The sequence below is a fragment of the Sebastes fasciatus genome, chromosome 17 (assembly GCF_043250625.1).
Source record: "Sebastes fasciatus isolate fSebFas1 chromosome 17, fSebFas1.pri, whole genome shotgun sequence".
NCBI classification, from domain to species: domain Eukaryota; kingdom Metazoa; phylum Chordata; class Actinopteri; order Perciformes; family Sebastidae; genus Sebastes; species Sebastes fasciatus.
The window spans coordinates 23,377,533-23,399,154 of record NC_133811.1 but is presented as its reverse complement, the minus strand read 5'-3'; the positions used below and the strand labels follow the sequence as shown (position 1 = coordinate 23,399,154).

Below are 21,622 nucleotides of genomic sequence, written 5' to 3'. Positions count from 1 at the left end.
TCGGTCAACAAGGACCTTCATCAGGACATTAATTATTATCTTAATGTCTTGATGAAGGTCCTTGTTGACCGAAACGTTGACTAATAAAGCAGAGAAAAGTGTGTGCGGGAGCACAAAGTCTAGCTTTTAAAAGTACATATTGGAGGGGATCTACTCCCAGCACCACAAAACAATTTTGAGAATGTGCATGTTTTCCTCTCCTTGAAATTTCTAATGTTTTAACCAGTTAAATAAAAATGTTTATTTGCTAGATTAATATAAATATATGCAGAAAAGGGGATCTTGCAAAACTAAATCTACATCCTTGAAAATATCATAAAGGAAAATCTTTATGCACCACGAAACAATTTTGAGAGTGTGCATGTTTTTCCTCTTTTTGACATTTTTTAATGTTTTAACCAGTTAAATAATAATGTTTATTTGCTAGATTAATATACAGTAAATATATGCAGAAAATGGATCTTGCAAAACCAAATCTACGCCCTTGAAAATATCATAAAGAAAAATCTTTCTGTGCATCAGCGTCATACATGACTCATCTGATGCTTTTCCTGCTGACATTTGCAGTATTTCATTTATTTATTTATTTTTTGAGTTACTTTTTTTGGTCTGATGATGTGTATAGTAGGATAGCATGGTAATATCCGGGGGCGGGTCCAGAGAGGAGTGGGCGTGTCTGCAGCTCTGCTAGTAGGAAAGCGCTGGAGGAGACAACACAGTGCCACACAGCACAGCACAGCACTGCAGAGGAGAGGAGAGGAGAGGAGCAGGACACTAACACACCACCACTGGAGGGAATATGTCCTCTTTCTCACGCACCGAGGGACGCTTAAACCACCACTGCAGCGCAGTCAATGCATACCCACTGCCTCTGCTTTAGTTCAGCAGACACACATCGCACTGTTCACCACTTATGCTCTGCTGAAATCTGCCCTGCTGCTGCTGCTGCTGCTGCTGCTGCTTCTGGTCCATCCTCTTCCTCCTCCTCTTGCTCTCCGCCGTCCCGTCGCCAGGATGGACAAGACGCTCTGCAGTCCGCATCCCGTGACCAATAACAAAACCAACTCTTCCTCCTCCTCATCATCATCATCATCGACGAGGAAGGGGTCGCACAGCCCCGGCTCCGGCTCCCTCTCCCTGGGCGGCCCGGCTGGAGCTGGAGCTGGAGCTGGAGCTGGAGGAGGCACTATCCGTGGAGCTGTGTGCATGAACAGCAGCATGAATCTGCAGCAGCCACGCAAGAGACAGCAGGAAGGAGTGCTGAGCAAATACACCAATCTGATCCAGGGCTGGCAGAACAGGTAAGCAAGCACACAGGATGGAAGTTAAGGGTGGGAAAAGAGAGGACACTTTCAGGTTCAGGTGTCAGATGGCTTGGTGTTGTTATTTGCCCTCGTCCACGTTGCACTTTTACCACCACGTCACTGTGAGGAGGAGGAGGAGGAGGAGGAGGGATGAGGTGAGGGGGTTTAAATCCAAACCACATGTCTTCTTAGGCCCTGCTACTTAACTGACTATTATAAGGATAACAAACACTAATACAATCAGATGACAGAATTTCTAAAATGTATTTATCAACAGTCCTGTATTGAATCCTGGCTTTGGTTTACACCCTGTCAGAGATGTGTTGACCCAACTCTACTTAACTGACTATTATAAGGCTCACAAACACTAATAAAATCACATGATGGAATTTGCTAAATGTATTTATCGACAGTTTTATATTATTATATTATTTATCAATCAGTTAAATAGAGTTGGGTGAACCCAACTCTATTTAACTGACTATTATAAGGCTCGCAAACACTAATAAAATCAGATGAGAGCATTTACAAAGCGACCAATGTATTTATCAACAGTCCTGTATTAAGTCCTGGCTTTGGTTGGCATCCTATAAGAGATGTGTTGACCCAACTCTACTTAACTGACTGTTATAAGGCTCACAAACACTAATAAAATCAGATGAGAGAATTTACAAAGCAACCCATTTATTTGGTCAGACTACTGAACAGTAGCACTAAATGAATACAGAGCTGTGGATTGTTTTATGGATGTTTTAGGTTGTTTTATAATTTTATTCTCAGGTATTGTCTTATTTATTGTAGTATTTATCAGCTGTACTATTTATAGATTTTAAGGGCTGAGAGAGAGCCAGGGTAAAATGCATTTCATTGCATTTCACTGTACACTGTACTTTTAAATGCATATGACAAATAAACTTGAAACTTGAAACTTATTTATCAACAGTCCTGTATTAAGTCCTGGCTTTGGTTGACATCCTATCAGAGATGTGTTGATCCAACTCTACTTAACTGACTATTATCAGGCTAAAAAAAAAAAAAAAAAAATCAGATGTGTGAATTTGCAAAATGTATTTATCAACAGTCCTGTATTAAGTCCTGGCTTTGGTTGACATCCTGTCAGAGATGTGTTGATCCAACTCTACAGTAATTATTGAGGCTATATAAAGTGGTGTTGTAGGCTATTTAGAGCTGAATGACAACTATTTGGGGTTATTGGTCAGTCGATTCATTAATTTCTTTAGCAAAAGTGCCAAAATTAACTGTTTTTTGACTTCTCAAATGTGAGTATTTGCTGGTGTTGTGAGTCTTCTTTAATGTCTTTGTGTTTTAAACTGTTGGTCAAACAAAACAGGCAATCTGGAGACGTCCTACTTGAGCTTTGGGAAATCAACAGATAATGAAAAATAATTGTTAGTTGCAGCCTTATAGTTGTGTTGCCTTTTTCTAATATGATGGTGCCACATTAGACATTTGTCTCAGTATCATGCACTCCAGTGTACAGCTTCAACTAATGATTATTTTTATTATTGATTCATCTGTTGATTATTTTCTTGATTAACCGTTTGGTCTGTAAAACGTCAACAAACCGCGACAAATGCCCATCAAATACCCATAACCCAAAGATATTTAATTTACTATAATTTAAGGCAGGGAATATTCTCATTTAAGAAGCTGGGACCAGACAATATTGACACTTTTGCTTGAAATTTTTTTTGATTTTCTTTCGATAATTGATTATTCAACTAAAGTTAGACCGATAAATAATCTGGGTTGATATATTGGCTGATATTTGGTCCGATATTAGCTCATTATTGACATGTTGGTATCAGCATGTGCATCGGCAGAGTCGGCTGGTAATTTAGAAACCGTGTCACCATTACATACAGTCATTTATCCGTTTAGTAGTTTAGTTTTTAATTGTATAATGTGCTAACATTGTAGGTAACTTATGATTATTTCCATTGTTGATTAATCTGCCGATTATTTCCTTGATTAATCAGTTAGTCTTTGTCTATTAAGACGACTGTGAGCAATGCCTGCTCAAGTTGATTCAAATTGTAGTATTCAAATTGCTTGTTTTATTCTATGAAGTCCAAAACCCCAAAGATATTCATCTTGCTATTACATATGACACAGAAAAGCTTCACATCTTCTGTTTAGAGAAGCTGGAAACATCAAATCTTTGGTGTTTTTGTTAGAAGAAATGACTAAAATGATTAATTGATTATCACAATAGTCGCACTAGTAGCACTTAATCGCATAATTTGGGTGATCATTGCAGCTGTAAAATATTGCTCACAATAATTTTAAGTATTTCATGAGACAAAAACGCAGCAATTCTCACAAATGAGGAGCTGGAAGTAAAGAGTGTTTAGCAGTTTTGCAGAAAAATCATTGAAACGATTAATCGATTATGAAACTAGTCATTGTATCTCTAGTTGTACGATTCCTAGTCTTTATTGTAGAGCTGGTGTATTGGATTGCATAGGTGGACATTTGGCCTGAAACATCTACAAATGTGTTCACTATATGTGCACTCTTTCCTGATACAAATCGGTGATATTACCACATTGCTTTATTTTATTGCTTTAAACAGACATTGTGCTCGTGTCCTGTGGTTTTCTGATATTCTGCTGCTCATGAAGCGCTGCGGCCGCTCTCATAATGAAGAGCAGAATATCTCAGCAACAACTGTGGAGATCACAGCGGTGCATTATTGCCGTACGACTGTACCTCATGCAGCATTTATGGGTTCACTCCCTGCCCTGTCCGATTCACTCGACTCAAGACACCTAGAGAGTTTTTATGTCAAGCTATGAGTGAGTTTTTAATTTGAAAATAATAGCAAAGCCAACACTTGTTGTTGATGTGAGCCGCGTTTGAAACATCTGGTTGTGGTTTGAGGTTTTTTTAGAGGAATAGAAAGACTTTTGTTGCTTATTTCCTCCTAAGCTGCTCAAACTAGTGTACACACAGTTAACATGAATTATGCAAGATTTTCTGTTCTGCAGCTGCAGTGTGACGAAATGACTTCTTTTTCGCCAATATGCGCACAAAAATAACTGTCCCATTGTCGCTGTATAGCGGCGCTGCAGAGAAGAAGGAAGCTGGGACTGTAGCGTGTATGATCTGGGCTGGAAGCCAGTGTATATGTGAGAGTAGGGTGAGGTAGGGAGGGAGGCGGAGGTGGAGGGAAAGAATGGCTGCTCCCAACACTCCCTTTAAACTGACAGGCAGATGATGCACCCAACTGCATCTTGATATTATGCACCCACAGGGATAATACCTGGGCGTAAGATTCATCACACACACATGTTCATCTCAAAAGAGGTCATATCGATCAAATGAAATCTAAATTGTGTGTAACGTTCATGTGGGATTTGTTATCTGTCACGTCTGCTCACACAAACACTTAAAACACACACGTGCAAGCAAATACCACATTATACAATGTGCAGCAGGATGTAAGCCGAGTTGGTATCCGGAAGGGTGGTGTTAAAGAATCTGTTTGTTCTTTGGGGTGATGGCATCTGTCCCGTTTCAATTTCAAAGTGCCAGAAGGTGAAGGAATTGTAGCTTTCAAGGAGACATTCAAGGAAATGGGTAGACAGGTGTAGAGAGAGAGTGGAAATTCAGCCCTTTTTGAAGGAAGTCAAAGAGTTTACTGATCATATTTAGTTTCATGCCAGTTGTCCCAAACACAGTACATACTGTAGGTAGGATGTGACCAATCAAAGAATGGTGATTAGTCTGTACCTGAAATTAAAATGAGTCTTATTTATAAGTGGATTAAGATGATTCCTCGTGTTATGATTATTAGGGCTGTTTATTGGCAAGAATCTGACGATACGATACGTATCATGATACGGGGGTTACGATTCAATATATTGCGATACAGTAAGCAAGGCGATATACCGTGGAAACCGCTTATAGTGATCACGGTTACAGTGATCAACCGCTTATATTGATCAAAAAGCTTGGGACAGAATCATTCGTATACAAACGCTGTTTAAATAATTCGCTTATAGTAATGAAGTAGTCCTCTTACAGAGTTCATTTTGGGTCTTTTCATACATGACAACATATGGAAAAACATTTTAAAACTACGTTACACTAACATTAATTGAATTTTAGTTTTGTTTTTTACTTTAGTTTTGTTACTTTGCCTTGCGGACCGTCTGCTCTCCGGCTGGATACCTGAGGCTGATGCTGCGTGCACATTGATATCATGATGGTAAAAGGAAAGCGTAACGTCGCGTAACGCTCCCCCAAAGTGAAACCTTTTCCGACCCTCAACCGGCTCTGCGGCACACATGCAGGCACCGGCACCTTTTTCTTACACCCCTAATAATTGTTGTACATATTATGTTGTATTAGGCCATTACGCTACTTGAGTGAATATTCCTAACATGTAGGAGATTGGGTCTTGTTGTCTGTAATGTTGTTTCTAAAACTATATTTTTGCCCAACAGCTAGTAATGTCATTTCACTGTTGAAAGCAGGTTTTGATCTTTCTTCAATTCAATTTTTAGAACTTTTGTTTATAGATTGTGAGAAAACATGCACTATAATTCAGTTTTCCATTAGTCCCTGTGCTCATGATGAGTGTTTTTCTCTGCCACATTGGATACCTTAATTTAGATATATTAGGTTTTTAATGTAAAAAAACCAGCTGGTTCTTGTAATATCAGGCTTTTTCTAAACCCATTAGAGGAAGAAGAGAAGAACCTTTTTCTCAGATTGTGTTTAGTTAGTATCTTTAAGTGCCTACAGCATTTATATATATAGAAACGTCTGAAGGAGGAGAGGCGGTGCACCTGTGGAGACGGGTGGTGTTGGAGTAATTACAGTCGTCAGTCACGTTCCAATATTTATCAGGCGGAGGAACACATTGTGTGTGTTTGGCAGGTGGTGTCGTGGTGGGCAGCAGACCTGAGTGGAGCTAATTCTGCCACTGTGTGGGTGGCCATGTGTCAGTGTGAAGTGCTGTTACGTCGTGTAGGTGCTGTGTGTGTGAATTTGTTGGAGAAAAATGTGCTAGGTAACCATTTTTTGTTTCATAGTTTGTAGTTCATAGTTTGTGGTTTCTATATTGGTAATAATAACATAGTTAATCGTGACGTGAAGTGTAGTTCAACATGCTTTTCTGTGCAACATGAGTAACACAGAAAAAGCCTTGTGGGACAGCAGCTGATACAGGACTTACTTGCAACCTATTTTCCCATGTTGTTGTGTCTGACGCTCTCCCTCAATACTGGATTTTAGAAATTGTTGTCCCTATTAGTCAGTTAGACACAAAAACATGGGAAAATAGGTAAAAAAAAATACCAAAAGCTGGGTCTTTTAGGCCCTGGAACTACTTTTCAAGGAATTAAAAGGTTCCTTCAGCCCACTGTTATCTGCGTTTCCACCTTGGTCTAAAGACCTGCGAAGATTAGGCTAATTGGTCCGCTGACGTATGAAAAGCAGCATGACGAGGGACGAGTGCTGCTGGTGGTCACAGCAGTAAACACACTCTGCAGCCTGCAGTTCAGTGTGTCCGTCTCAAGTTTTGTCTCACGGCGACGATATTTACTGTTCCATATATTTACTGCTGCAAGTTGGATGTAATGAATGAAATACAGCAGAGGAAAATGAAACTAAAGAGAGTCTGTCTCCACAGTAAATCATCTGTCGAGTGTTTGATGGTTATTTATTTGTGCTTTAGAACCTTAACGGCGTGAAACAATCAGGAAATAACTCACGATCTTTCTCTCTCGGGAAGCCGACAGCAGAGCCTAACTTTACTTTTAATATTATCAGACAATGAGAAATGTTCTCCCCTTTTCCTAAAATGGTCCTAAATCGATACTAGATTGCTTCCTTGTTTTATGAATGAAGCGGTACAGTTAAAGCAGCGGTGCTGTGTGTGTGTTTCATCAATCAGCGACGGTCATTCCTGCAAACTCCTCCCCGAAAGTTCCAGTAGTTTCAGAAAGTAGTATTTTACACAAACACACACATTCACTCGCACTCATATACACACTTGAAACATGTTTAACGTACATGCAGTGATTGGAAGACATCTCTGCTGAGCCTCAGGTCTTATATTGTAGATACAAAGATGGTCGTGTGTCAGACGAGAGTCACCCATTGGAGCTTTTGTGACTGTGACATAATGCAGGGTACAATACAGGACCTACAGCATGTATGTGTGTGGGTTTGATTACCATCAGCTGCTCATGCTTCAAGTGATTCAAGTTTTCAAACTGCAGAGGCAATCGAGGTCTAGCGTTCAAACCTTTCATGCAGGAGATATTGCTCTGTTGTTTGTTCATCTGGTTTGTTTGTGCATCATATGCAGGTTTCCCAACATTTGCATGCAGATCACAGAGCACTAAACATTCAGAGCTCTCTCAGTCTCCTTCAGATATCTCCTTATACGAGATCTGAAAGGATTGCTACATGTGTAGATTCTAAATTTATGTCTTCTTAAGCGGTCAGCAGGGTGGGGAGTACATTGTGAGGGATGAATCATTTCTTTGCAGATGTGCTCACTGGGAAAGGAGCACTTGTGTGCTGCTTTGATCAAAGCTGTGAGTCGGGGTAATGCGGCTCTGGTGGGTGTTTCTGTGGCGGTGAAGAGGAAGAAACACTTAGCCTGGTTTTCTTTTGCTGCCTTTATTTCCATTTCTTTTTTTTAGATGCTTGAATTTGTCTTAGCTGTAGTTGGTTTCTGTGCTGGCAGCTGCAAAGTTAAGCTTTTTCTTCAGGAGTTGACGAAACCATCTCAAATCAAGGTCCACTTACTAATTTGTTCTAAGCTATCATCCTCGTCGTCGGGTTGGGTTTGCTCAGTTGCCATGGAACTATAACAACTCCAGTGAAATGAAATCCCGTCAGCTCCTTCAATTTGTGCATTATTCACCATAAAGCACAGCCTCCTCCTTTTTTCTTGCTAGAGTGCTCCCTTCTGTCAGATCGGTATATAACAAGTTAGGAAAAGAGTCGAATGGTGCTTTCCGGTAATGTTATTCCAGGATCTAGACATTACGGTCCCTGATATCCTGTTGGAAACTGATCCAGACCATCATCCAACGTCCGCACAATGGCCAGCAGCAGGATGCCCTGCATACAATTACCTGCACAGCGAGCCGTATTATATCCGATATTGCATGAAAAATTCTCCAAAAGGCACCAACACGGCTGAGAATTAGCTGAGGTGACGTCTAGCAGACAGCTAACGGCTGTGATGGCACCCACCTGTCACTCAAAGTGGCCACTCCTTTAATTATGCATAACTCTAAGCCTTAATATGATTTAAATCGGGTGAGTTATATTAAAATCCAAACCCCCTACACACACACATTTTCCTGCCCCCGGGGTTACCGCATGGGTAATATATGCATTTTATATTTCTCTGTGCATGTTTTACTTTTTGCTGCTGCAGCCTTAATGTTAATCTGACGTCATTCAAATCAGATTTGTGTTGTGCTGAAAGTGATACGGAAATGTTCATAGATCCGACCTAGTAAGAATGCCGTGATGGCTAAAAGTGACCAGGGTGCTTAATCAGAACAGGAGACTGACATGATAAATTGCCATTAGATTGGTGCAGGTCTGAAAGCGGCTACATTTAAGGAGATGGTTCCAGTAAATAATCTCAGAAAAGGCAAGTGCTACATGCCCAGTCTGAAATGGGCAGAGAGCCCAAGTGAAGGTGTGGCTGATGAAAAGTTGAGCATATAGTTTGTTTTGGAGTTTTTCTGCCTCCTCGGGGTTAAAAATCATTTGATGAGGCTTTAAGATTCTCCCATGATAGTATGCGATAATAAAATGTTGGCTTTACATAACCCCTTTGACACTACAACCCTACACATGGCTCCAGACTAAAGGCCAATGCACACCTGCACCTTTTGTTTTCTATGTATACCCTGCACACTGGTAGCGGCTTGGCGTGTGTCGGCGCTTGTCGACACGCCGCCCTGCGACAATTCACGCCACTGTCCTATTTCCTGCCCCGTTGCCCCTGAAAAAGCACTTTTTTCCCCTACCAGCTCCATGCTTGCTACATCTCAGCTCCTCTTCTCTGCTCTGACTTCCCTGCTCTGTCTTCCGATTTCCTCACTCACCTCTTGGTATCGCTGTCTCTCGTGTGTCAATGAATGGATATGGAGAGATTAGTTGTTGAGGTCGAGAAATATCCCGAGATATAGTTCGGAAAATGTCCCGACAGCCCCGTTATCCCGAACAGAAGCACATGGCTAATTATTATGCAAAATGACATCATCAGACCTTCCCCTACCATGACCCGTTCTCCTCTGACTCTGGTTGGCTACCCTGATATCATTCTGCATAATAGTTAGCCATGTGCTTCTGTTTGTTGCACTGAGAGTGTGTATTTTCAGAATGGATGGGCCATTGGAACAATGGGCCGCCCCCTGGAGGTGTGCCTTTTCGGGTGGGAAATTAAGTTTAAGTAGGCCTGGGTGTCCACACATGATGGTGCTGGAGGCGGCGCTTGATGTGCGTCACTGGTTGCACCGGTGCGCCTAACTTTTTCATTTAGATGAACCAGCACATAATTTGGGTGCACCCAAATTTCATCTCTGCCAAAGATGTTGGGTCAGAGTTAGGTATTTTACCAGGGACAGGAGGGACAGGTGGTGGAGCGGTTACCTCCGCCGATGATATCGGGTCTGGGCCTTTCAGGGCCAGGAACAGGTGCAACGGGCACTGTAGCATTTTTCTTGATGAAAAAACAATGAATAGTTTTCTTTATTTTGAATTATTGCTATTTTTTAAGGTTGTGATGCTACACACACACACACACACACACACACACACACACACACACACAGAGACAGAACTGATAAATGTCAGGCGTACGGGTGCGACCAATGAAAATATTTAGTTGCATTCTGGAGCCACACGTCTCACTGAACATGTATAACTCACATTTCCTGCCAATATCAAGGGAGATTTACTGCCTTCCTCCCGGACTGACATTCCTCTGAGCGTTTTTAAGAATTAACGGCCAAAAGAGCAGAGAAGAGATGCAAATTCTGCTGACAAGTTATTTCCTGCATAAGGAAATGGCCGTGTTTCTGTTGATGTGGATGAATGTGCTTGACTAAGCTCTTTTAACAGTGTTGTTATTGTTATGGTGGCGATTTATTTGAATGATGTCAGCAAGAAAATGAATGGATCAGTATCAGGAAACTCTTTGTTGTTACAGATGTTTATTCTTTAGTGGGTGAGAGATTATATTTCAGAGCTTGTAGGGATGTTTTTTGATGAAAAATCAGAAAAGCAACTGCCTGAAAAAGTATACAGATAACCCAATTAAACCTGTAAAGGGTTTAAAATCCTGATATGCAGTTTAATACATGCAGTTTAAACACTGCTGCAAATGTTCCATCAGTGTTGTCCTACCATTATGTTTTCATCTGGCCCAGTTTGCTGCAGCTTCATACCTCCAAAGGTGAAAAGTTCATTGCAGGTTGGACATAATCAGCACTGCTATGACACGAGAGGCTGAATGTAAAGCCCAGGGTTCGTCATCCAGCACCATCCATCATGTTAAAGGTCTGCGTCGGGCTTTAGCTGCAAAGGCAGGACTTGCCTGGAGGGGTCACCGGTAAAAGCCTCCACTCTGCTGACTGAACAGGGGATAAGACTTCATGTACAGTAACAGTATGTGTGTGTATGTGCGAGAGAAAAAGAGATGGCTGGATAAAAACTGACGCAGGCAGATCGCTCCCTGGTTGGCTGTGGTCGACATAAATCACCAGCTCTCCTGATGGAAGGAGGCAAGACCGCGTGAGGGGATCAATTTTCAGAGAACAGTATTCACTGCTTCCTCTCCGGGGAACTCGAGAGGGTTCATGGGAAAATGCCCGACGTGAAGGATGCAGTAACAGAGTTCTTTTGTTCTCTTGTATCGTTTGCATATTTGCAGACCGAAGCCATTCATGATTTTTAATCATAAATAACAAATGTTCGATATTTCTAGTGAAACAATTAGTTGATTAATCGATTAGCTAGTAAATAATCTGGTCTTTTATCAAGTAAAAATGCTAAACATTGAAGGAATTTGTAAGGATTTGCTGCTTTTCTCTGTTTTATGTAATTGCAAATTAAATATATTTGTGTTTTGCAATGATGGTTTGACAAAACATTCAATTTCAAGATGTCACCGTGTGCTCTGGGAAGTTGTGAATGGCACTTTTCAATCCCCTAACATTTTATAGACTAAATGATTAATCAAAAAGAAGACTACAAACAAGAATATTAATCTACAACTATGTTTTGTTAATTGTTTAAAACCCAAACATTACCTACATCCAGCCTCTCAATTGAGAAAATGTGCTGCTTTTCTTTGAATAAAGTTTCTTTAAGAAAGCGCGATTTACATTTTTCACAATTTTGTAACTTGAGAAAATATTTGACAGGTAAATTGATAACAAAAATATCTGTCTGGTTTTACGCAAACAAGCCTGTGGATACAGATGAAAAGAAGTAGCAGTGGTAAACTACAGCATGAGGGCAGATTGAAGTGAACTGTAGCTGTTCTTTGAAATCTGTGAGATGCCTATTAAAACCTGTGGGATAGTGGGGTGGACGGGTGATACCTTCAATCATCACACGCAACTGTGACATGGCATTAGGAAGAAGCAACAGTGCTGCTGCTCAGTAAAGGCTGGATCAATACCACAGCTTCTGTACTTGCGGATGGAAAGAGAACATTGATTGTGAACACATGGATTATCAGGGAAAACAGGGCGATACATGGAGCAGAAGACAAGACAAAGACAACTGCTGTTACCTCAGGCCATATCACACAAGCATGGAAAGGTCAGCCAAAGCCACCCCGTGCCACTCTGGCCCGTGTTGAGATGCAGAGCCAGACACAAAGCGTTGAGCGTAACAGACAGGCCACTCTCTTGAATGTCATACACAATCCTTCGTGCCCACAGGATATGAAATGTGTCCGCTTCTCTCATGCGTCCGTCTGGCTTTGAATCTTCCAGCCGGCGATGAGCGAGGCAGAGATTCAATTACGCGGTGATTGAATGTGATTCATTAATCACAAAGGGGAAAATGTGGGGTTTAATTTCCACGCCGCGAGCTGTGGCTTCTGCTCGAGATGACCGCACTAATCGCTACCTTGAGTAATTTGGAATTGAGCTGCCGGCTCGGTGTTGGTGAAAGCCGGCCTTAATGTGCACAGAGGGGTGTTTTTAACGAATCTTGCGTGAAGAGCGCTGAGGTAAATAAGATCCTGCAGGCGCTGTTGCATGGGAGGTAAGAAATTTAAGAGTGTTGTGTGTTTTTACGGCAGCTCTCTTTCGCCTCATCTCACCCCTATTCATAGCCCGCCTCCTCTCTCACACACATCCTGGGAAGTTTGCGCAACAGGAATATAAAAAAAAAGTTTTCCAAGTAAACAAGCTGAGATAATGAGAGCATAAAGCAAAATGATGATAACGTTAACGGTGCTTCTTCTCTTTCCCTCTCCCCTCTTCTTTCTCTCTGGCCCATTACTTTCTTAACTCTCTTTTTTTCCTCCCTTGCAGGTACTTTGTGTTGGATCCAGAACTGGGACAGCTGCAGTACTTTGTCAACGAGCAGGGGAAGAGCCAGAAGCCCCGCGGGTCCCTGCCCCTGATCGGCGCCTCGGTAACCCCGAGCGACGAGGCTCCGCACATGTTCGTTGTAAACTCCGTCAATGGAGAGCTGTACAAACTCAGAGGTAGGACCTCATGCCGGCCTCAGGCTGCCCGTATATGGCTAAGCACAAACACTGAGCGGAGTGTGTGTGTGTTTTATGTTGGAGTCACTCGGAGTGCAGTGTGTGTACATACTGGGGTGTTATGAATGAACTTTTTCTCCAGTATTTGTGAATGCACTCTACAGCTGGTTGTGGAAAACACTTGATAGAATTAAAGCTGCAGCGTTTTACTCTTAACGCTGCTCTAATCAATATTTTTAGATGAGCAGTGGATGAAATGTGTTTAAAGTGAAAGGTGTCGAAGTAGGCAGTGGGTGAGGCTGAGGGTGGGGAAGGTCAACACATGCACTATGCATCGACTGCAATCAATAACGCAGAGCTAATAATGCAACACAGAAAAAGTAGGCTGACTACTAAAGTTGCATGCATAGGCGTGTCATTTTCAGGCATCAAAGCTACAGTTGGTAACTTTGAGCTAATATGATAAAAAGTTTAAAAGTTATTTAAAAAAAAAACGTCACTATATCCTGACAGTAATGCATGAAACAGATAATCTGTGAAAAAAGTAATGTTCCTCTGTGTTTTCCTAGTGCTCCTAATAGTTATAATTGCTGATTTCAACATGCCCGAAGGAAAACCACCAATCAGAGCCGAGGAGTCTCTACAGCAGCTGTCAATCACTGCTCATGCTGCTAAAGGGAAATTGCACTGAATTTAACATCTAACTCCACTAAATAAGATCATTAAGAGACAAGATCTATTATGTTCTGATGTTGCCTTCAAAATCAAACTCTTCCTTTTGTGTACATACTGTAGGGTGATTTGACTTTTCATATTTTATTTAGATCTTTTACTTAAATTTGTGCCAAAACGAATAGTCGTTCACTCAGTCAGATTTAGTGCTTTTGTCTGTTTCATATGATTGTAAATTGAATATCTTTAGCTCAGACAAAATACGCTATTTGATAAGGCCGTGCAATTAGTCGAATTCCAATTACTTTTTTATTTTGGTTTCCAACGATTGTTGAAATATGATGATCTACATAAAACGATTATTGTGCCGCATTCCATTTCGCAATGACGCTCTCGTTTTGTTTTGTGTTATGAAACCAGCGCACCCCTTTCCTTTACAGCGGTGCGTTCTCAGCGGGTCAGGGACGGCCGCTTGGTGCGGGAGGATCCCCTGGTGGGAACCCTCCAGGGTGCCTCCGTGGTGGTGCGCCACGATCGGCTCTAGGTCGGTTTGGAAAGGCCCGGGGTGAAGGTGGCGCTCTACAGCACCCCTAACCCCGACCTAACTGCTGCTTTTTAGTGCTCGCTGTGCCCTCTGTCCTTGCGGGGAGGGACAGGGCTCCCTGCTCCCGGCGCGGACTGTCGGCAACCCACCTGACCCATCTTGAAACACGGAACCGTGCACCAGATTGACACATTTAACTTTAAAATGTAGGCTACAAAATGTTATTTCTAAATGCATGATGTTTCTAAAGTCAGTGAGTAATCGTGTTAAATAATGGTGATCTCAATATTGACCAAAACAGCAGCTGGTCACTGTGTTGAAGGCCTTTTGCTTTCAGTGACCTGTATCCACCGAAGCGAGAGAAACTCCTTTTTTACTGTTGCTCCACTTGAGCCGCTGGAATGTCCCCTTACACTCTCGAGGGGGAGGATATCAGAATAACTTGGCCTATATTCCCTGAATAACTCTGCGATCCATGTGTATTGAGCTAAGAGGAAACAATGATCCAACAGAGAAGGAGAAGACGTTGAGGCTGAGTAGCTCACGGGCAGAGGTATTTCCATTCCCAACGCTTCAGTGAGGTTCGAGAATGATCAAGAAAGCCATTGAGCGAGAAAAGCAATCTTTTGATGCGGCTCAGCTAAACAAACCCAAAGCCTGTTTAGAGGTTTGACCGGCGCCAAAAACCCCCAACAACAAAAACACAGATTTTTAAATATTCCTCCTTTGAAAATAATCGCAGCAGCACTTGTACTCAAAAACTTCAATTTGCTCAAACAGCAGGGTACAAAGAGACTCAGATGTACGTCCTCAACAGTCAGTGAGTAAGATTAGCTGGCTTCAGATCTGGTATTGGTTACCATGGGAATCTCTGAAAGCCCACCTTCAAGGTTCAGTCAGGAGTCATTTTGCAGTATTTGTAACTGCGTATCGTCTCACACACTGACGCTCTGTGTCTGAAGCTCTAAATGCCACCTTTATTCTCCTGTTGATACCTTTTTTCTCAAGAGGGGTTTGAACAAGTTTCCTTGTCGCTAACTGGTGTAAGAAGATACTGGATACACAGAATCTGTAGCTACCTTGAGGCGAGGGCGTTTCAGTGGCTTTTTTTGTCTACTAACATTATTATGGAAAGAATGATTTAAGTATGATTTATTATTTTCTGAATCGGAGGTTCTCAAACTTTTTTCTGCCACGGACCCCTTACAAGATAGAGGATATAACGGAATAATTAAGAATAATTTAACGTATAGCCTATTGTTTACGCAAATATAGTCTTAGTTATGTGGAAGAACAACACAAGAGAAATGTACTAAAAAAATATTAAACATGTATTAAACATATTTTCAGATTCTAAGAGTTATAGATTTGTTAGATCAGAGCATAATTTAAATACTATTATACTGAAGATTTAAAAATGTTAATGGTATTTGTTGAACTATATATATATATATACACTCACCGGCCACTTTATTAGGCACACCTGTTCAATTGCTTGTTAACACAAATAGCTAATCAGCCAATCACATGGCAGCAACTCAATGCATTTAGGCATCTAGAGGTGGTGAAGACGACTTGCTGAAGTTCAAACCGAGCATCAGAATGGGGAAGAAAGGGGATTTAAGTGACTTTGAACGTGGCATGGTTGTTGGTGCCAGACGGGCTGGTCTGAGTATTTCAAAAACTGCTGATCTCTGGGATTTTCACGCACAACCATCTCTAGGGTTTACAGAGAATGGTCCGGAAAAGAGAAAATATCCAGTGAGCGGCAGTTGTGATGACGGAAATGCCTTGTTGATGTCCGAGGTCAGAGGAGAATGGGCAGAGTGGTTCGAGATGATAGAAAGGCAACAGTAACTCAAATAACCACTCGTTACAACCAAGGTATGCAGAATACCATCTCTGAATGCACAACACGTCCAACCTTGAAGCAGATGGGCTACAGCAGCAGAAGGCCATCCGGTACTAGCAAGGTGTACCTAATAAAGTGGCCGGTGAGTGTATATACATATTAGGGCTGTCAATCGATTAAAATATTTAAACGTGATTAATCACAACATGGCAAACTGCAGCCCAACAGACAACAACAGCTGTCAGTGTGTCAGTGTGCTGACTTGACTATGATTTGCCCCAAACTGCATGTGATTATCATAAAGTGGGCATGTCTGTAAAGGGGAGACTCGTGGGTACCCATAGAACCAATTTTCATTCACATATCTTGAGGTCAGAGGTCAAGGGACCCCTTTGAAAATGTCCATTACAGTTTTACTTCGCCAACATTTAGTGTAAGTAAGTAAGACATGGTTGGTACCAGTGGATTTGTTAGGTTTTCTAGTTTCATATTATGCAAGATGCGTTAAAGAAATCAGTGGCGTTGAAACAAATCTGCGTTAATGCATTATTATTGCGTTAACTTTGACAGCCTAAATTTATATAAGTCAAGGAAATATAATTTATATATACCTGTTTTTTGTTGTTGTTGAAGGACCTCTGACATCTCTTCCATCTCTTCGTCTTCTGTGCAACAATTGATCCCAACTCTTAAAGTAATGTTTCAATAAAAATGCAAGAACATCTAGTTTGGTCCATCAGGGGACTTATATGTGACATCTAACACAGCTGTAAAGTAGCCGGAGGGGGTTTTCTGGCTCTAAACCAAAGTGTAATTAGCTAAAGCACAGTAATATAAAGGGAGTATTTCATTAGTGGATGCAGGGAGATTGTCGGGCCTTGTGTTTTGCTGCCGAGCAAAGGTGAAGAGCAGTGGGAATTTAATCATGTCTGAATGCACAGATGGCAAATTAAGCTATTTATCATGCGATGCCTCAATGAGACAGTTGGCCAATGAAAGGGGCAAGTTGTGTTCGGCTATCAAAGTGTCTGATTAGGATGCCTGACACCATCGTCATGATGCATCATAATGATAAAAACAAATTGCAATATTTTGATGCAGAAACCCGTCCTTATGATTGAGTGTTATAAACCACGCTCCTCACTACAAATCTGACAAAATGCGTTTAGCATTTACAACAGCATTGATTTCTTTGGTGTTACGTGATTTTACATTTTGGCTTTCTTAGATTAGATGTTAGATGAGAAGATCGACACCACTGTTATGTCCAACTGTGGCATCAATCTTCTCATCCAACTCTCTGAGGGAAAGCTAAAAAGAGCTGTATAATAGTATGTTTTCTTTATTGTATAATCACCTGAGAATAAGAATCATTGTGTTTTTGTAACCTTCGAATGAGCCACTTATGTCTAAATAGGGAGCGGGTCCTCTTCACACAGTCTGCCATGTTGCACTGCCATGTCTCTACAGTTCTATAATCTAGTGTTACTGGATTAGTATGAATAATTACAGGGTCGTTTTGATGAGGAGAGGCTGCTTGCTGTAATTGCTGGGCCACCCTACTAACCTCTCTAGTCCTTGTCAGCTTGTCCATTTTCTTGAAGTATACCTTTTAGAGCACCTCGCTCATAATATCTCCAAGCACTTTAATCAGATCTAACTGCTGGTCCGAGCATTAAATCGCAGACGTACCATTATCATAACCAATAACATCTTTCGCAATGCTGTAATTAAAATGGGTGTAATTAGACGACGATGATGGTGGTGTTGTCATTGACTGAGTCTTCTCTCTCTCTTTCACTCGGTAGTGTTCGGATACTGTTCAGCCGTCTCTCCGGGATGGATATTGACATTTAAATAAGACACACAGACCAGCGCGAGTGTCTATTGTTGCTCGTTTTAAATGGGCAGAGGGACCAGCTTCTCACGTCGCTGTTAGTCCCCTCGGTTTACAGCGCATGCATTCATCACACAAATAGAGCTGTCAGCATGTCCCCTCTAAGTCTGCACCTCTTGTGACACAAAACCAGCTTTTGAAATTTTCATCAGTATCACAGTATTCTCCCTGAATGAGAACAGCGCGTCCCGCTCCATGCTAAGCAGCGTGCACATCTCTTGCGTCACCATGCGAACAGGTGCGTATTAGCATAGCCACACTGCTCCGCTCAATACAGACAACTAATTATCTTTAATCACAGCTGGGCTTGTGCACATCACAGAGAAAAAATATCTGATTTAGACGCTCGCTCACTCTCCGGGTAAGTGGCCCCTTTAGAGCGAGTGGTTTCTGTGGATGATGACAACAAGGAATGAGTGGAGAAGGTTGGTACTTGGGATTTGCAGAAAAGCAGCTCGGCACAGGTGTTTCTGTGTGAATACTCTGTTCTCCCCGCAAAGGCAAGAGCAGCCGATCCCGGTGAGAGAGCGGCAGCGTCTCCAACGCGGCACTTGTCAGGAGTTTTTTGTGAACGTCTCATTTTCTCAGAGTTGCCTCTTCACTTAAAGAGGCCCTTTGTAGGTGTTCTCATGACTGCGGCAGATGTCGGAGGCGTGACTGACAAGTGCGAATTGAATTTTCCATACGTTGAAAATACCTTCCAGCAGCATGTCAAAAAACACAAGCTATCCATGCTCGTTATCCAGCCACTAAAAGAGAGCGCTGCATTCATTTAAAGCTTTTCTTTAGAGGAAAATCAGGAGAAGAATACTGACAATACCTCAATGAAAATGTCTGACAGCCAGAGTTTAAACAAGAGTGAATTAAAGAGTTCAGTATGCTTCAAACAAACCAGGTCGTACGGCATAAATATGATTAAAACATTCACACACATTCACACAGTCTCTTCTCAAAAGCATTAATGGTGTTACCCTCAGTTGTGCTACGAGTGACTGAAGTAGTTGTGTGAAATGCTGAATTTCCTGCATTTATATCATCTTACAAATGACACATAATGATAAAATCGGTTATCGTGCTTTCCATAATAATGGTAGCATACAAGAAAAATGCAACACAAATTTCTGTATTAATGCTTTAACCCTATAATAATATGTATCGCGTTAAATAATGTCATGTTATTTAAATTATTTGGTAGATAAATGTTCAAAACTACGTAAATTCAAACTACGTCAACGAAGAACCTATTAGAGGAACAGTATCTAACAGGAACAAGATAAAGAAATTCGTTTTTCATGATATGTTCCCTTTAAGTCATACGTTCTGTTTTGCTGTTTTCCACCTTCAGTCTTGTGGGTCTGATGTGTACATTCATGTGAGGGTCTGTAAAGGCTCACGGTGTCCCATTCCTATTTTCTTTCTGCAAGGGTGCTCATAAGTGCTGCTATGAGCCCTTGATGGACCCTCGGGTGAAGCCTGCATCTTCAGACTTCACTGTGGTATACAACCCAAAACTATTTTACTGACTGATCATAGTGGACAGGTGTGTTTAAGTCTATTTGAAGAAAACAAAGCTCACCTGCCTATATGCATATTGAAAGTGCAGTTTTTGGTGGCTATAATTGTTCATAATTGTGTGTAATCTTGTACAGCTTTATGCATCACTGAAAAGACGAAATTAAAAACGTATACACAACTTCAGTATGTGAGCTCAGCAGAAGGTGAAGTAAAATTGTGCATGTAAACTAAATCACTACTAGCCGTTGCTAATAAGTTATGAATGCATGACAGTGTTTGCAAAAAGAGAGAGATTTTGGGTGAGTTTTTGGGGCTTTTGTAGTAGCCACTGATCAAACAGGGTCACAAAATCAAGCGCGCCCTCAAACAAGGCAGTGCTCAGGTGTACTGATTAGCTCCCACACGCCTTCCCTTCTGTTGCTGGGAGAGATGGTTCTGTTAGGTGAGTTTTTTAAAGTGTTTGATTGCTTTTAGGCAGTTCTACTTAATAATGCAGGTTTGAGTGATGTGTTTTTGTTTATTTCAGTAGTAAATGTAAGTAGAAAAGAAGCACCAGATGCAGTATTTTGCATAATAATCTGAGGTGCAATCATGTTGTGTTACTCTTTACTTCTGTTGGTGATCCTGCTGGGATTGACCTACAGCCTGAACTCAGTGTTACCAGACCCATCAAAGACATTGTTCTCTAATAATTAGTCAGTGAAATGGGATCCGAAAGGATATTATTTTCCCGTCTGACCTGTGAGCGGGTCAAAACAAGCAGACAGTCAGCGTCTCCTTCAACTGGGAAGAGCTGCAGCTCGCTGTGTTAGTCAGCAAGTCTAGGCTTCAACTGGCTATTTGTGTTTTTAGATAACGGTGTATTGTCTCTGCGCCAGGGGGGAAAAAAGCACAAGCATGCAGAGAGTATCAAGCTGCTTCCTGTGCTGCTCGCAAATCGGCCAAATGAATCGCCGCTGTCTCTTGAATACTGAATGTTCGATTTAGCACAGAGGAGAAAATGTAGAGGTTCAGATGTGATACACAGCCCTCAGGACATCATTCAGAAGGCAACAGGATCACATGGCCGGGTAGATAGATGGCAAGTTGAATAACCATTTGGCTACTAATGAGATCACTTACATCCCATCCAGCAGGTCGTCATCACTGATTTCTTCACAGCACAGCTTAAAGCAGTCACTATTTACATTTAAAAAGTTAACTCCTCCTTTTAAACCTGCTCTGTAATGGTTATGCTGGTTTCCTGATCATTTAATGCACTCTGCAATTTAAGTACAGTCAAAGGAATGGAAGAGTTGGATGAGAAGACATACCAGTCTCATGTTTGTACAGTAAATATAGCTGTAGCCAGCAGCCGGTTTGGCACAAAACTGGAAACAAGAGGAAGCATCTAGCTTGTCGTGATTACACTTTGAACCGGCTGCTGGCTATAGCTTTATATTGAACCGACAGATAGAAGAGTGCTATCAATCCAAACCAAAATAAGCGTATTTACCATTACTATTCCTTCAGTGCTTTTAATGTGCATCTGTTGTCCTCAGATTTGCCTTTTGGGACAAATGAAGCTTTAACCTTGGGTTAAACCTAACTTGAAAATCTTGAAATTACACGGAAAGCAACTTTAGTGCCTAAAAGAAGAGCTGTTTGCTAGAGATGCTGCCCCATAAAAAAAGAAATGGAAACCAACCACACTTGAAACCTCACACACTCACCACCTGCCCTAAATGCTATATGTGTGTGTGGGTTTGTTTCTCTGCTTCCTATCACGCCACGTTTCCTCTCAGTGTACCAGGTTTGGGGTCAAAACACTTCTGGTCGGTTCAGACCGGTTGAAGCTGATCTTTAGATTGTTGGAGCTTAATTATTAAGATATAAATTATTTACAGGAAGCTGCAACAGATATGAATTTGGTGTTTACAGCTACCAGTACTTGATAAAAAAGGGGCCTAACCAGGAGTTGATAAATACTGAGCTCATGAGTCTAGAGCTGCAATAATTCAACAACACGCTTCTAAATGTGATGATCTGCTGCTTTTTTCTGTTCTATGTGATTGTAAACTGAATATCTTTAGGTTTTGGACTGTTGATCAGACATTTGAAGACC

General features: G+C 41.4%; 1 protein-coding gene across 1 annotated transcript in view; it reads left to right on the top strand.

The window, feature by feature from the left end:
* Window positions 1–696: 696 nt before the first annotated feature.
* The window catches only part of osbpl10a (oxysterol binding protein-like 10a), a 78,316-nt gene continuing 57,390 nt past the window's right edge, over window positions 697–21,622 (top strand). Inside the window, exons 1-2 of the mRNA XM_074613958.1 lie at window positions 697–1,301; window positions 12,863–13,038. Of these exons, the coding sequence (XP_074470059.1) occupies window positions 1,015–1,301; window positions 12,863–13,038 (463 nt within the window). The 5' untranslated portion in view covers window positions 697–1,014. The remainder of the gene's footprint in view (window positions 1,302–12,862; window positions 13,039–21,622) is intronic.